General features: G+C 40.5%; 1 protein-coding gene across 1 annotated transcript in view; it reads right to left on the bottom strand.

Moving 5' to 3' along the window:
• Window positions 1-17724, bottom strand: part of LOC127840180 (small G protein signaling modulator 1-like) — a 94407-nt gene that overhangs the window by 24547 nt on the left and 52136 nt on the right. Inside the window, exons 13-20 of the mRNA XM_052368679.1 lie at window positions 14791-14855; window positions 13609-13754; window positions 12968-13036; window positions 11980-12622; window positions 9218-9391; window positions 7396-7475; window positions 5988-6112; window positions 1824-1906 (exon numbers count right to left, since the gene is read on the bottom strand). Of these exons, the coding sequence (XP_052224639.1) occupies window positions 1824-1906; window positions 5988-6112; window positions 7396-7475; window positions 9218-9391; window positions 11980-12622; window positions 12968-13036; window positions 13609-13754; window positions 14791-14855 (1385 nt within the window). The remainder of the gene's footprint in view (window positions 1-1823; window positions 1907-5987; window positions 6113-7395; window positions 7476-9217; window positions 9392-11979; window positions 12623-12967; window positions 13037-13608; window positions 13755-14790; window positions 14856-17724) is intronic.

The raw sequence follows: 17724 nt of genomic DNA, 5'->3' as shown, positions 1-17724 counted from the left end.
CATGTCACATAGAGATACCCAACAGGCCCCAAATGCAATCCCATGCTAGGTCTTCATGTCAACTAGAGATACCCAACAGGCCCCAAATGCAATCCCATGCTAGGTCTTCATGTCAACTAGAGCTACCTAACAGGCCCAAATGCAATCCCATGCTAGGTCTTCATGTCAACTAGAGATACCCAACAGGCCCCAATTGCAATCCGATACTAGGTCTTCATGTCAACTAGAGATAACCTTGCCATGCCCTAAATGCATTCCCATGCTAGGTCTTCATGTCAACTATAGATCCCCAACAGGCCCCAAATGCAATTCCATGCTAGGTCTTCATGTCAACTAGAGATACCCAACAGGCCCCAAATACAATCCCATGCTAGGTCTTCATGTCAACTAGAGATACCCAACAGGCCCCAAATGTAATCCCATGCTAGGTCTTCGTGTCAACTAGAGATATCCAACAGGCCCCAAATGCAATCCCATGCTAGGTCTTCATGGCAACTATAGATCCCCAACAGGCCCCAAATACAATCCCATGCTACTTCATGTCAACTAGAGATACCCAACAGGCCCCAAATGCAATCCCATGCTAGGTCTTCATGTCAACTAGAGATACCCAACAGACCCCAAATGCAATCCCATGCTAGGTCTTCATGGCAACTATAGATCCCCAACAGGCCCCAAATACAATCCAATGCTAGGTCTTCATGTCAACTAGAGATACCCAACAGGCCCCAAATGCAATCCCATGCTAGGTCTTCATGGTAACTATAGATCCCCAACAGGCCCCAAATACAATCCCATACTAGGTCTTCATGTCAACTAGAGCTACTCAACAGGCACAAAAACAATCCCATGCTAGGTCTTCATGGCAACTAGAGATACCCAACAGGCCCAAATACAATCCCATGCTAGGTCTTCATGGCAACTAGAGATACCCAACAGGCCCCAAATGCAATCCCATGCTAGGTCTTCATGTCAACTAGAGATACCCAACAGGCCCCAAATACAATCCCATGCTAGGTCTTCATGTCAACTAGAGATACCCAACAGGCCCCAAATGCAATCCCATGCTAGGTCTTCATGTCAACTAGAGATACCCAACAGGCCCCAAATACAATCCCATGCTAGGTCTTCATGTCAACTAGAGATACCCAATGGCCCCAAATGCAATCCCATGCTAGGTCTTTATGTCAACTTGAGATACTAAACAGGCCCCAATGCAATCAAATGCTAGGTCTTCCTGTCAACTAGAGCTACCAAATAGGCCCCAAATGCAATCCCATGCTAGGTCTTCATGTCAACTAGAGATACTAAACAGGCCCCAATGCAATCAAATGCTAGGTCTTCATGTCAACTAGAGCTACCAAATAGGCCCCAAATGCAATCCCATGCTACGTCTGCATGTTAACTAAAGATGGAAGTTTTTTCACACAAGCATTTACCTTAATTATTGAATAGCAATACATACAATCAACTCAGTTAACATAATTCAAAGATGCTTGCTTTCCTCAATATGAATATCTATTGAAATATTGCAGTGTGTCTGCATGGATGTTTTGCCATGTTCATTTTCAATGCTACTGTCAAGCATTTCTCTAGCATTTTGAGATAGCTGAAAATCTACATTTCAAAAGGTATGCCATTTTGCTTTGGTATTTTATGTGTGAATGATGCATTTTGATTTGTAAAGAAGTAAGAATTCCCCTGAAACAGTACAGGGGCAAGGGCACATTTCGCTGCAAGTGTCCATTTGTACACATTTATAAACAGTGTTTTCAGTACTATGATTTTTCTGTGGATATCATGTAAACAAAATAAGTACTTACCATCATCAAGGATGACAAGAAGTGGAGCCAACAGATCACACATCCCCTGTACATAGCCCACATCTAGGTGTTCCCACACATATCTGTAACACATACAGACACTACAACACATAGCCCACATCTAGGTGTTCCCACACATACCTCTAACACATACAGACACTAGAACACATAGCCCACATCTAGGTGTTCCCACACATAACTATAACACGAACAGACACTATAATACATAGCCCACATCTAGGTGCCACCACAAATACCAAAGTCATACATTACCATACAATCATGTAACACATACTATCACTAGAATGCAAAGCCAACATTCTAGGTTTTCCTTCATACCTGTAACACATACACAAACTAGAACACAAAACCAACATCTAGGTGTTCCCAAACATAACGTTGACACATACAAACACTAGAACACCTTGTCATCATCTAGGTGTTCCCACACATAACTTTGACACGTACAGACATAAGAACTTAAAGCAAACATCAAGGTGTTCCCACACATAACTTTCACATGTACAGATACTAGAACACATAACGAACTTCTAGATGTTCCTGCACATAACTTTATAACATACAGACACTTGAACACAAAGCCAATACATATTTGTGCCCACACATACCTGTAACACATCCATATACTAGAACACATCGCCCACACATATGTGTTCTCACACATACCTCTAACACATACAGACACTAGAACACATAACCCACACATACCTGTAACACATGCAGACAATAGAACACATAGCCCACATCTAGGTGTTCCCACACATACCTGTAACACATACAGACACTAGAACACATAGCCCACATATACGTTTCCCACACATACCTATAACACATACAGACACTTGAACACATAGCCCACATCAAGGAGTTCCCACACATAACTATAACACAAACAGACACTATAATACATAGCCCACATCTAGGTGTTCCCACACATAACTATAACACATACAGACACTAGAACACATAACCCACACATACCTGTAACACATACAGACACTAAAACACAAAGCCCACATTTAGGTGTTCCCACACATACCTGTTAAACATACAGACTCTAGAACACATAGCACACATATAGGTGTTCCCGCACATACCTGTAACACCTACAGACTCTAGAACACATAGCCCAACTACTCATTCCCCCAAATATCTTTGACACTTTCTGACAAAAGAACATATAGCCAACATATAGGTTTCATTAATACATGTAATGCATACAGAAAATAGATACAACTTACACCAACGCACTTCCACACATATCTGTGACACAAACAGAAATTTTATGCAGACAGGAAAAACATATTTTAATGATTTATGAACACATTGTTTAAGTTATTTAACAATAGTAAATATGCAAAAAACAATTAAGCTAAGAAAACTGGGCTTAATTAACAGTGTAAAGTATTGCTCTGACAGACCTAAAGGTTGATCCAAAACAGCACTTTCCCCATAGGGATTAATATTCATAAGAGACATCAGTGAAAATACCATTTAAGGGCTAATCAATGGAGCCTTACTCAGACAAAGGGTTTTATGCATGTATGCAAAGTATCCTCCCTGATTAGCCTGTGCAGTCAGCTAAGGGCTTTATGCATGTATGCAAAGTATCCTCCCAGATTAGCCTGTGCAGTCAGCTAAGGGCTTTATGCATGTATGCAAAGTATCCTCCCTGATTAGCCTGTGTAGTCAGCTAAGGGCTTTATGCATGTATGCAAAGTATCCTCCCTGATTAGCCTGTGCAGTCAGCTAAGGGCTTTATGCATGTATGCAAAGTATCCTCCCAGATTAGCCAGTGCAGTCAGCTAAGGGCTTTATGCATGTATGCAAAGTATCCTCCCTGATTAGCCTGTGCAGTCAGCTAAGGGCTTTATGCATGTATGCAAAGTATCCTCCCTGATTAGCCTGTGCAGTCAGCTAAGGGCTTTATGCATGTATGCAAAGTATCCTCCCAGATTAGCCAGTGCAGTCAGCTAAGGGCTTTATGCATGTATGCAAAGTATCCGCCCAGATTACCCAGTGCAGTCAGGGCTTAATGCATGTATGCAAAGTATCCTCCCAGATCAGCCAGTGCAGTCAGCTAAGGGCTTTATGCATGTATGCAAAGTATCCTCCCAGATTAGCCTGTGCAGTCAGCTAAGGGCTTTATGCATGTATGCAAAGTATCCTCCCAGATTAGCCTGTGCAGTCAGCTAAGGGCTTTATGCATGTATGCAAAGTATACTCCCAGATTAGCCAGTGCAGTCAGCTAAGGGCTTTATGCATGTATGCAAAGTATCCTGCCTGATTAGCCTGTGCAGTCAGCTAAGGGCTTTATGCATGTATGCAAAGTATCCTGCCTGATTAGCCTGTGCAGTCAGCTAAGGGCTTTATGCATGTATGCAAAGTATCCTGCCTGATTAGCCTGTGCAGTCAGCTAAGGGCTTTATGCATGTATGCAAAGTATCCTCCCAGATTAGCTAGTGCAGTCAGCTAAGGGCTTTATGCATGTATGCAAAGTATCCTCCCAGATTAGCCTGTGCAGTCAGCTAAGGGCTTTATGCATGTATGCAAAGTATCCTCCCAGATTAGCCTGTGCAGTCAGCTAAGGGCTTTATGCATGTATGCAAAGTATCCTCCCAGATTAGCCAGTGCAGTCAGCTAAGGGCTTTATGCATGTATGCAAAGTATCCTCCCTGATTAGCCTGTGCAGTCAGCTAAGGGCTTTATGCATGTATGCAAAGTATCCTCCCAGATTAGCCTGTGCAGTCAGCTAAGGGCTTTATGCATGTATGCAAAGTATCCTCCCAGATTAGCCAGTGCAGTCAGCTAAGGGCTTTATGCATGTATGCAAAGTATCCTCCCAGATTAGCCTGTGCAGTCAGCTAAGGGCTTTATGCATGTATGCAAAGTATCCTCCCTGATTAGCCTGTGCAGTCAGCTAAGGGCTTTATGCATGTATGCAAAGTATCCTCCCAGATTAGCCAGTGCAGTCAGCTAAGGGCTTTATGCATGTATGCAAAGTATCCTCCCAGATTACCCAGTGCAGTCAGCTAAGGCTAATCAGGGACAACACTTTCTGCTTATATTTTGTGAATAACAGACTTGATTCAACAAAAAATGTTGTTTAAGTGGAAAGCCCAGTTTTACCAAAGTGCAGCTCATTTGTAAAAAGAATGCTTAAATTTGACTACCGATTTTAGACTGTAATACTGTACATTTTAAGCTTGTAGAATCATACTAAAATTATATGTTGGTTCAAGAGTAAGCATCGTTTGAAATTGACAAAAATTAATTACGCTTTACTTTCGCAAAAACAAAGTTTAAATTTCAGGCGTTGTTTTCATTAAATTTTGTGCCAATACATATCTACTTATATATGTATAAAATGCTTGCAATATAACAGTATGGATGGCTAAGCAGTTACAACAGACTGCAATACGAATCCCAGTGGAGATAACTCTCAAGTTGTTTCAAGAAGAAATGAATTTATAGGTTGCCTACAACTAGTTATAAAGCCAATGCATGCCATAAATAGTCAAACCCCAAATTCTTTTCATTAAAACCAAAGTAGTTGAGTGCAGGTAAAAAAAGTACTTCAAAATACATGCACTGGTAAGTCTGCAACACAGATTTTGTTAATTCTTTGATACTTAAAATATCAATTTGTTCTACTTTTTGGGACAGCTTCTCTGATAAATACTTGTGATTAAAACAAAATCGCGTAAAATTTTCTTTTTGATACATGACAGTGTTTTCCTGCCAACACATTCTTGAACTTTCAATCTTACATGTAATATTTTTGCTCATTCTTGTAACACAAGACTTATAATAGCAATTTGTATTACTTTTCTGCTTTTACATACATTGAATAATGCTTATACCTATTTTTTATCAGATTATTGTTTGCATTTGTTGGGATATGTATACTTTTTTAATCATTGTGTGAACTTATATCATTAATTATGAAAACAATTTATTGTTTTTTTTGTGTGAAGAAAATTGTGTTGTTTTTTGTGGAAGTATTTTCCGCTGATAAATAGATGCTGTAAAATAGATATGCAGAATAAAGCTATCTTATCCCTTGAAATGAGCACTTTGAATACATCAATATCATAAATTGGGATCTATGTCTTAAAAGATATATATCTGATGATAACTCACGTGCACATGATGTTTCTCAGTTTTTCGAGATTCTCAAGCGTGAAGTAGTGGTAGTTTCGGTCACACCTCTGCACATCCTTGTCGATACGATGCAGGTTGAGGGCCACATTATCCAGCAGCTCAGGCTGCAAGTACACGACATCCTGCAAGGCTTATACTCATGACATCATGCAAGGCTCATACTCATGACATCATGCAAGGCTTATACTTATGACATCATGCAAGGCTTAGGCAATAATTTATGTAAACATTAAATTTGTTATGTATTGTCAAGATTTTTTCTTCTTGCATACATGGCTAGTCATTTTGTTATCTTTGTTTGTGCCCTGGGCCCGTATTCACCAAACAATTCTTAGACTTAAGTCTAAGAATAAAGAAAATTCTTTAAATTAGAATATTCAATAATTTCTTTAATTTTGAGTCAAACTCTACAGTAAACATCTCTATTAATATTATTCTTCATATAGAACATTTTGTTAATGACATAAGCACCAGTGGAGGCCTGTATATATTCAAACACTGAACACATTTTCTTGGTTCCAAGTCTATTCTTTATTCTTAAGTCTAAGAATGGGTTGGTGAATACGGGCCCCGGTGACCTTATGTAAATGAACATAACTTGTCAAAGATTAAAATTCCTATGATACATTGGAACGTGTTTCTAGACATAGAATAAACACATATTTCATAATCAGTGAAGGCAGGTTATAATTATATCTGTTACTGACATGCTAGGATGAACTTAAGAACGGCATATTTTTTTAAAATGAAGTTTAAATTGAGAAGGGAATTTTCAAGCAATTATAAGGTAAACATGTATACATTGAATAGAGAAATGGGGACAAAACAATGGTCTGCAAACACAGACAGTTTAACCACTATGTACCCTCCCTACCATAGTAAGGGCATATTTAAAGAGGGCTGAGATGAACCCTAGATTACTTTCTGTGTAATGGCCTAATTGCCAGTTTTGCACCAAGAGGCCAAACTTTGTATAGGATCACCACACCATGTTACTTGCCAAATACCTCTGTGCCTTGCCATTTCACAGATTTTATACATCTTTAAGGAAAACGAGTAACTACAACGGAGGAGTCAATTGTGACCCTAGAGCCATGATTTGAACAAACTTGTAAGAGGACTACCATACAAAGATACATTCCCAATACCAAACTTCTACACATTGCGCTTAAAGATAATAATTTTGAAAGTTTTTACTATATAGAAATAAGCTAAGACCTATTGTGACCCAAGCATCATGATTTAAACAACCTTGGTAGAGGACCACAATATGATGTTACACATCAAATACCCTGACATTAGTGGTTTCTGAGAAGAGTTTCAAGTAATTTACTATATAAGTGTATATTAATCACGCTAGCCTGGGGCAAGGCCAGTCTTGACTTACTGCATAAACTCCTCCATGTGAGGCTGGAGAGGCAGGGGACATGAGGCTCTCCTTGGAGGTCGACAACTGTCGAACACGCTCTAAAATATTTGGCGAAATTGGTTTAGTGTGAACCAGTGCTAACTGATGTAGAACCATAAAATAGATACACTAGTTTGACTCCTATTTCAATTCATGTGAGTGATTGAGGTTAGCTGTTAAGCAAACCATGGAAATAACAGTTATTCAATTGATTGAAGCTCATTCAAGACAACACAAGATATTTACAACTAAAAGTAAACATTAGATTAAGTGATTTGAAGTCAACCCCATATTAATGTCAAGCTAAAAATGTGTAAGCATTATACCCTTATATCAGAAAATAATCAAAATAAAACATATTTATAGCATGACTAATTACCAGGTCACACATATAACAAGAGGGCCATGATGGCCCTGAATCGCTAACCTGACTAACCAAATACAGTCCCAACCCAGATTTCATTAAGATACACATTCTGACAAAATTTCATAAAGATTGGATGAAAACTGCGACCTCTATTGTCTTTACAAGGTTTTTCTATTATTTCACCTAGTGACCTAGTTTTTGACCTAGTGACCTAGTTTTTGACCCCAGTCACCCAAATACAATCCCATCCCAGATTTCATCAAGATAAACATTCTGACTAAATTTCATAAAGATTGGATGAAAACTGTGACCTCTACTGTCTACACAAACAAATTGTTGACGGTTTTTCTATTATTTGACATAGTGACCTAGTTTTTGACCTCAGATGACCCAAATACAATCTGAACCCAGATTTCATCAAGATAAACATTCAGACCAAATTTCATAAAGATTGGATGAAAACTGCGACCTCTATTGTCTACACAAGGTTTTTCTATTATTTGACCTAGTTTTTGACATGGTGACCTAGTTTTTGACCCCAGATGACCCAAATACATTCCCAAGCCAGATTTTATCAAGATAAACATTCTGACCAAATTTTATAAAGATTGGATGAAAACTGCGACCTCTATTGTCTACACAAGATTTTTCTATTATTTGACCTAGTGACCTAGGTTTTGACCCCAGATGACCCAAATATGATCCCACCCCAGATTTCATCAAGATAAACATTCTGACAAAATTTCATAAACATTGGATGAAAACTGTGACCTCTTCTGTCTACACAAACAAATTGTTGATGATTTTTCAATTATTTGACCTAGTATGACCTAGTTTTTAACCCCAGATGACCCAAATACAATCCCAACCCAGATTTCATCAAGACAAACATTCTGACCAAATTTCATAAAGATTGGATGAAAACTGCGACCTCTATTGTCTACACAAAGTTTTTCTATTCTTTGACCTATTATGAGACCTAGTTTTTGACCTAGTTTTTGACCTCAGATGACCCAAATACGATCCCAACCCAGATTTCATCAAGATAAACATTCTGACCAAATTTCATAAAGATTGGATGAAAACTGTGACCTCTACTGTCTACACAAACAAATTGTTGACGGACACACGCACACACGCACGCACACATGCATGCACACACAACGAACGACAGACATCACAAGGTCACATAAGCTCACCATGTCATTCGTGACAGGAGAGCTAAAAAGAGTAATGTGATTAAATGGCACTCTTTTGCATATTTACCCAGTGTTAAAGTTCAGCTTAGCTATTCTTAGGCATTCTTCAATATTATCGCCATAACAGGATAAACAACAAATAACAGATCAGGTCATCTCAACCAATGTCATTTCTTCAATAATTTTCAAAATGACAAGAAACAAAAATGGTTATGACAGACAAGTACTGTGGTACCATCTACAACAGTGGTCTCCCCTCCTTCCAGCATCACTGCCACAGCTGCATCAGTCTGACCCTCAGTTCCACATGTGGTGTCAGTGCCCTCAAGAGTCGTGTCCTCTTCCATAGCCTCATGTTCATTCTCTCCAGCCTCAGCTTGATCTTCATCATCATCATCATCATCACCTGCTGTGGAGTCACATTAAGGGACACAACTGAGATTGATGATGTATAACAGAAAAGTGCACATTTAACAGCAAATATCTTGCACTAAACTCAGATGACTTCTTCAAAATAGAGTTTTAGAAAATAGTGATTTGCATCTGTTACCAGAATATGATTATTATGAATGCCAACAATTATGAATAATGCTGCTGAATGATGGTATTAATGCTGCAGAATGATGGTACATGTATACCCAAAGAAGAACTGTGGTTAACCAACATAGAGGAACGATGGGGAACTAACAAAGAGGAACTGTAATGAACTAACATAAAAGAACTGTGGTGAACCAACATAGAGAAACGATGGGGAACTAACAAAGAGGAACTGTAATGAACTAACATATGGGAACTGTTAACTTTTCACTAGTGCCCCTATTTTATTAGGGGTAATCTACTGTCCGAGGTCAATGCACAAGTAAGTATCAAGCCATTGGTCATTCGTTGACGAGTTATTGATTGAAAATAATGTTCTTACTTATTGTTACAGTGACCTTGACTTTTGACCTAGTGACACCAATTTCAATAGGGGTCATTTACTGTCCAAGGCCAATGCACATGGGAAGAATCAAGCCAATCAGCAAATCAGTTGAGGAATAATTGATCAAAATGATTTCACACTTAGTGTGACAGTGACTTTGACTGAAATTTCAATATTGGCCATCTTCTGTCCAATGCTAATTGACATAGGAAGTATCAAGCCGAGAGGTCCATTTGTTCACAAGTTACTGATTGGAAACAATTTTCACTCTTAATGTGACAGTGCACTTGACCTTTGACCTAGTGAACCCAATTTCAATAGGGATCATCTACAAGCAAAGGCAAATGCACTTGGGAAGTATCAAGCCAATTGGTCAATCCGTTCACATGTTATTGACTGGAAACAAACTGGTCTACCAACAGATCAACCGACATCCAGCAAAACAATATACCTCCTCTTCTTTAAAGGGGGGCATCATAACTGTCGACCACCAACATATATGAAACATGGGGAATTAACATTCTTTCCAATATGTACATGTATTTTCACCTGTAACCATAGAGCCATTTTGTTATTTCTTGTCTTATAATAATTGCTTTTCCAATATTTTCCAATATTTAAAAAGGTTTCTAGAAGTTGTGAAAAAGTGTCCATTGTTCGTAAGTGGAATCCATGAGAAACCAACATAGACAAACAGGGGATTACAAATATATGGAACAATTAAAAACCAAACAGGAGCAGAGCAGTATTGTTTCAATAAGAAAACAAGGGCTGTTTGTAAAACATGCATGCCCCCCATATGGGCTCTCCCTTGTAGTGACAGCCATTGTGTGAATATGTTTTTTGTCACTGTGACCTTGACCTTTGACCTAGTGTCCTGAAAAGCAATAGGGGTCATCTGCGAGTCATGATCAATCTACCTATCAAATTTCATGATCCTAGGCATAAGCGTTCTTCAGTTATCATCCGAAAACCATGTTACTATTTCGGGTCACCCTGACCTTGACCTTTGACCTAGTGACCTGAAAATCAAAAGGGGTCATCTGCGAGTCATGATCAATGTACCTATGAAGTTTCATGATCCAAGGCATAAGCGTTCTTGAGTTATCATCCGGAAACCACTTTACTTTTTCGGGTCACCATGACCTTGACCTTTGACCTAGTGACTTGAAAATCAATAGGGGTCAACAGCGAGTCATGATCAATCTACCTATCAAGTTTCATGATCCTAGGCATAAGCGTTCTTGAGTTATCATCCTGAAACCATTTTACTATTTCGTATCACCGTGACCTTGACCTTTGACCTAGTGACCTGAAAATCATTCCGAGTCATCTGCCAGTCATTATCAATCTACCTGTCAAGTTTCATGATCCTAGGCATAAGCGTTCTTGAGTTATCATCCGGAAACCATTTTACTATTTCGGGTCACCGTGATCTTGACCTTTGACCTAGTGACCTAAAAATCAATAGAAGTCATCTGCCAGTCATTATCAATCTACCTATGAAGTTTGATGATTCTAGGCATAAGCGTTCTTGAGTTATCATCCGGAAACCATTTTACTTTTTCAGGTCACCGTGACCTTGACCTTTGACCTAGTGACCTGAAAATCAATAGGGGTCATCTGCGAGTCCTGATCAATCTACCTATCAAGTTTCATGATATTAGGCATAAGCGTTCTTGAGTTATCATCCGGAAACCATTTTACTATTTCGGGTCACTGTGACCTTGACCTTTGACCTAGTGACCTCAAAATCAATAGGGGTCATCTGCGAGACATGACCAATGTTCCTATGAAGTTTCATGATCCTAGGCCCAAGCGTTCTTGAGTTATCATCCGGAAACCACCTGGTGGATGGACCGACCAACCGACAGACCGACCGACCGACATGTGCAAAGCAATATACCCCCTCTTCTTTGAAGGGGGCATAAAAATGCAATTTTGCAGCAAATCCAATGTCCACTGCAGTGAAAAATGTAGCACAATGTCAGGAACTGAAATTTAACTTACAGAAAATACGATAAAGTGACAAAAATAATTTAAGAAGCACATTTAAAAAAAGAATTATAGCCTACCTTCATCATCAGCCTCATTTTCGTCCTCCTCCAAGCCAGAACTGTCAGCTGACATTTTGATGAGTCTTGCACGCTCTGTGCTTCCCTCCCGGTCTGGTTTCGACAAGTCAGTGCTCTCTGAGTCCCCCAGGGAGTCCGACTTCAACCGTTCCTGGGAACTGTGCCGGGCTATTGAGTCACCAAGTCCGTCATCTGGACTGTCTGTCGTGTACGATGTCAGGTATTCACGCTTCGTAATGAAGGAACAAGCGTCTGTCTGTGTCAACTTATCACTAACTTCAAAATGTAAATCCATGCTCTGTTTCCTGTCAGGTGTGCAGCATGTTGTCCCAGTGGCACTGCTCTCTTCTGGGACAGTCTCAGGGTGTGAGAACTCATCAGAGTCAAAGCTCTGTGACAAGAAAACGTCATTGTCCAGACTAGAGTCTTTTCGCACTAGAGGGATGTTACCGTCTGTGCTTTCCGAGGACAATTTTGCAAGGTTAGCGGCCATGACCTCTTTCTCTCTTTGTCGAATGATGGCTTCTATTGCCAACCACTCAGACATTGTTTTCTCGTACAGTGTCTGGGTTTTCTTGTCTAGGAATTCCCGGTCTTCAATGCTGCTATCAAACTTGTAGTGACCTAACATGAATGGCCATACCTTGGAAAAAGCAGATAAATTAAGACTCAATTTTGGATACTATCTGCTCTCGGTAGAATAAAAGAGTTTTTAGGCTTTGACTAAATTTTAACATAGAAAATTATTTATTGAATTGCACTTTGTAAGAATTGAGAAATAATCTTTTTATCTGATAGACCTAACTTGCTTCAGGGTAAATACCAACATGACATGTAAATACAGACAGAAAATTTGCAAACATTACATATTACATAATTATGAGTATTGATGAAAAGGAACTGTCATTTGCACACCATCATAATTTTGCAGCAAGTTTGAGATTCACTTATATTCATGGTTAGTTTGCAATAATTTCTGTAGCTGTACCTGCTTTCTGATGCTGTGTTCTATACCTCCATAGTAAACCAGTCTAAACACCTCTGGATACCCAGTCACCTGGGGGAAGAAATTGTCTCATAGAAATTACAACTGTTAAGCCTTGTTTTCTTAGGCTCCATCAATGTACACGTTCGTTTAAACCTATTTTATAGCCTGATGTTGCTGAAATGGGAATGTTTGATACACTTTTAAGAGTTCTTAGTGTCATTTGAAAAAAAATGAGTAAAATGCTTCCTTAGTATGACACAAACTTTTAACCTACAGACCTAACTTTGCATGACATCAATTCAATCTAAAATGGTTATAAGCAAAGTTAAATTCACAAAGGTTTTGTGTACCTTGTGATAAAGAGGTTTTGTGTACCTTGTGATTAAGAGGTTTTGTGTACCTTGTGATTAAGAGGTTTTGTGTACCTTGTGATTAAGAGGTTTTGTGTACCTTGTGATTAAGAGGTTTTGTGTACCTTGTGATTAAGAGGTTTTGTGTACCTTGTGATTAAGAGGTTTTATGTACCTTGTGATTAAGAGGTTTTGTTTTCCACCGTGGGAGCAGTCTTAAGAACAGACTCGAGTTAGGCATTTGACTTTCGAGGCATTTTTACTAAAATAAATAGGATTGAACTAACTTACAGTTCCAGTTTTGCACATTTGTTCCCAAACAAGTGCTGTGAGACCCTTGGATGCGTGATATGGCTGGTCAATAGGGAATATCCGGTGTAGTACAAGACCTGACAGATGGGTACGGACAGTCTTCAGGTGTCGACAGTGTGCCAACCCTGCAGAGAAAGTATCCACAAGTACTGAATTGAAGCATGCAAGAATTGGTTTGATACCACTGTGTAATGCAAGAATTTGTGCAGCCTGGTACTGCTAATGAGACCAAAAACATGTGCTTGACTTAATAGCTGACAATAGAGCCCCTGACCAGACTGTGCTAATGCACAAATCTAGAGCTATGCTTGATGCATAAATTATACAACTTCTTTTCTAAAATAAAGCTAAATTATAAACATATATTTGTTCTTTTACCAACAAGAGATGTGTTTGTCAGAAACACAATGCTTTTGCGCCGCATTGAAGCCTAAAATTTGACCTTTGACATTGAAGGATGACCTTGACCTTTCAAGTCAAGTCAACTTCAAAGAAAGCTGTCCATATAACACAGTTCCTGTCAGAAGTGACGAAACACCAACGACAATGAAGGAGGAAAGATTTCGTAGGTGAGAAGGAGTTAAAACCGAGCCTCGGGTCATGTATGTGTATGGGGAAGGTCAATAGTCAAACAGTGCTTGTTAATACAGTTCTTTTATCTCATTGTTGATTTATGTTATGTGGAACATTACGAGCTTGATATAATTGTAGTTTTAGTATCATTTAATTTGCATACCTTCGCTTTGTCATATATCATTACTTGAATTCACATGTATCACTCAGCGCTACCAATTGGATGTTATAGATGTAACTTTCGCAGGGTATTTGTTGACGCATACTAGTATTTGATTTATGTTCTTTTGAGCGCGCATTCTTAACTGTTGTATATTATGTACGGTCAGCGCGCGCTTTATGCTTTGATATTATATGCTTGCACGTGCATTTTTGTACTTTGACCTGTAGTTAGTATGTAGAAATAAAGCTCTCTTTCCCTCCTTTATACTTTGTTTGGTCTTAAGTTTAAATTGTTGTTTTTAAATAAAACATATGCTTATTAAACTTTGATTGGCAAATTGTATGCATACACTAAAGTCATACATACAAAGTTCTGGTTGTTTATGAATTAAGATAGTAATCAGCACTGCCGTGACTGCAACTTACATCCATAGAATGCCCTTGAGATGATCTGCTTCCTCATTGTGTCACACAGCTGCTTGATTGTGTTCCTGCAAGCATCCACTGACATGCAATAACATGATCAAACTGGGCAACTACTACCTGCCATTGAACAACAGAGCAACTTAACGATCACATTTGAACTTTCATCATTTAATTATTATTAAACATTACACATTTCTAGAGGTATGAAAATAAAAATTCAGTATGCGTTAATTATTTAAAGTTAAAATTCAGTGAAAGGTATTATTCCAACAGTTGTTGGAATAAGTTTTAACAATTATTGGATTAAGTCACACACCTCAGCTTTAACCATGGTCCAACTGCCTGGTCAATGAAAATATAGGTCCAGACGAATGAAAAATAAATCTGCTAGTCCAAATGGACATGAAAAACCATGCAGTACAATTTTAACCATAACAACAAAATTAAGTAACAATTTAATTTTTGATTTCTAACCAATATCAAACATCCGCTCCTATGAGTGGTTAATGTCCTTAATTATAGTCATTTTTTATTTCAATCTTTAGAATACCCTATATGATAGTAAATAATTATCATTTTATATCTATTTGTTGCAAGTAACATTTTCTGTTGTAACTATTTAACTCTTTCAGTGCTGGAACCGAATTTGGAAGGCCTTTGCGAACAGTTTGGATCCAGGATCCGAACTGTTTGCTATTCTGATAGTATTCTTTGAAAAAAAATCGAAAATATGCTAATTTTAGAAATTCAGCAGATGACATTTTAGCAGACAACAAATTTCCCAGCATGCAGAGGGTAAAGTTTGATCATTGATAAGACAGGGCCCCAAAGAGTAAATGAGCAGCCCTCAGGGAGTACTGAGCAGCCATCAGGGAGTACTGAGCAGCCCTTGGGGAGTACTGAGCAGCCCTCAGGGAGTACTGAGCAGCCCTCAGGGAGTACTGAGCAGCCCTCAGGGAGTACTGAGCAGCCCTCAGGGAGTACTGAGCAGCCCTCAGGGAGTACTGAGCAGCCCTCAGGGAGTACTGAGCAGCCCTCAGGGAGTACTGAGCAGCCCTCAGGGAGTACTGAGCAGCCCTCAGGGAGTACTGAGAAGCCCTCAGGGAGTACTGAGAAGCCCTCAGGGAGTACTGAGCAGCCCTCAGGGAGTACTGAACAGCCCTCAGGGAGTACTGAGCAGCCCTCAGGCAGTACTGAGCAGCCCTCAGGCAGTACTGAGCAGCCCTCAGGGAGTACTGAGCAGCCCTCAGGGAGTACTGAGCAGCCCTCAGGGAGTACTGAGCAGCCCTCAGGGAGTACTGAGAAGCCCTCAGGGAGTACTGAGCAGCCCTCAGGGAGTACTGAGCAGCCCTCAGGGAGTACTTAGCAGCCCTCAGGGAGTACTGAGCAGCCATCAGAGAGTACTGAGCAGCCCTCAGGGAGTACTGAGCAGCCCTCATGGAGTACTGAGCAGCCCTCAGGGAGTGCTGAGCAGCCCTCGGAGTACTGAGCAGCCCTCAGGGAGTACTGAGCAGCCCTCAGGGAGAACTAAGCAGCATTCTTGGAGTACTGAGCAGCCCTCAGGGAGTACTGAGCAGCCCTCAGGGAGTACTGAGCAGCCCTCAGGGAGTACTGAGCAGCCCTCAGGGAGTACTGAGCAGCATTCAGGGAGTACTGAGCAGCACTCAGGGAGTACTGAGCAGCCCTAAGGGAGTACTAAGCAGCATTCTTGAAGTACTGAGCAGCACTCAGGGAGTACTGAGCAGCCCTCAGGGAGTACTGAGCAGCCCTCAGGGAGTACTGAGCAGCCCTCAGGGAGTACTGAGAAGCCCTCAGAGAGTACTGAGCAGCCATCAGGGAGTACTGAGCAGCCCTCAGGAGTATTGAGCAGCCCTCAGGGAGTACTGAGAAGCCCTCAGGGAGTACTGAGCAGCCCTCATGGAGTACTGAGCAGCACTCTGGGAGTACTGAGCAGCATTCAGGGAATACTGAGCAGCCCTCAGGGAGTACTGAGCAGCCCTCAGGGAGTACTGAGCAGCCCTCAGGGAGTACTGAGCAGCCCTCAGGGAGTACTGAGCAGCACTCTGGGAGTACGGAGCAGCCCTCAGGGAGTACTGAGCAGCCCTCAGGGAGTACTGAGCAGCCCTCATGGGAGTACTGAGCAGCCCTCAGGGAGTACTGAGCAGCCCTAATGGGAGTTCTGAACAGCCCTCAGGGAGTACTGAGCAGCCCTAAGGGAGTACAAAGAAGCCCTCAGGGAATACTGAGCAGCCCTCAGGGAGTACTGAGCAGCCCTCAGGGAGTACTGAGCAGCCCTCAGGGAGTACTGAGCAGCCCTCAGGGAGTACTGAGCAGCCCTCATGGAGTACTGAGCAGCCCTCAGGGAGTACTGAGCAGCCCACAGGGCGTACTGAGCAGCCCTCAGGGAGTACTGAGCAGGCCTCAGGGAGTACTGAGCAGCCCTCGGGGAGTACTGAGCAGCCCTCAGGGAGTACTGAGCAGCCCTCAGGGAATACTGAGCAGCCCTCAGGGAGTACTCGACTTAATGCATGTGAGTCAAGTGTTGTCCCTGATTAGCCTGTGCAGTCTGGACTTGCAAATCAGTTACTACACTTTCAGCTTTTATGGAATTGTTAGATTAAAGGAAGTCTAAAAAAATAGTTAAGGAGGAAAAAGTCGTGCATGATAAGCCTGTGCGGACTGCACAAGCTTATCTGGAAAAAGATAATAAATTCATGTGAGTTTAGCCTAATTTTCCCAGAGCCCAGCCCAAATAGAATTTAGACAGCACATTCAAATAAAGAATTTTAAGCTAATGAACATCTGGTAATGAAAAAGCAACAACATGCTATGGCCATTGTAAAATTCCATTCATGACAACACAAATAAAAATAATAAAAGTAACAATAGTAAAATGAACAAGACCTGTGTTTGTGAAACACAATGCCCCCTACT

Source organism: Dreissena polymorpha, chromosome 1 (assembly GCF_020536995.1).
Source record: "Dreissena polymorpha isolate Duluth1 chromosome 1, UMN_Dpol_1.0, whole genome shotgun sequence".
NCBI classification, from domain to species: domain Eukaryota; kingdom Metazoa; phylum Mollusca; class Bivalvia; order Myida; family Dreissenidae; genus Dreissena; species Dreissena polymorpha.
This window is presented reverse-complemented; position numbering and strand designations above follow the sequence as displayed.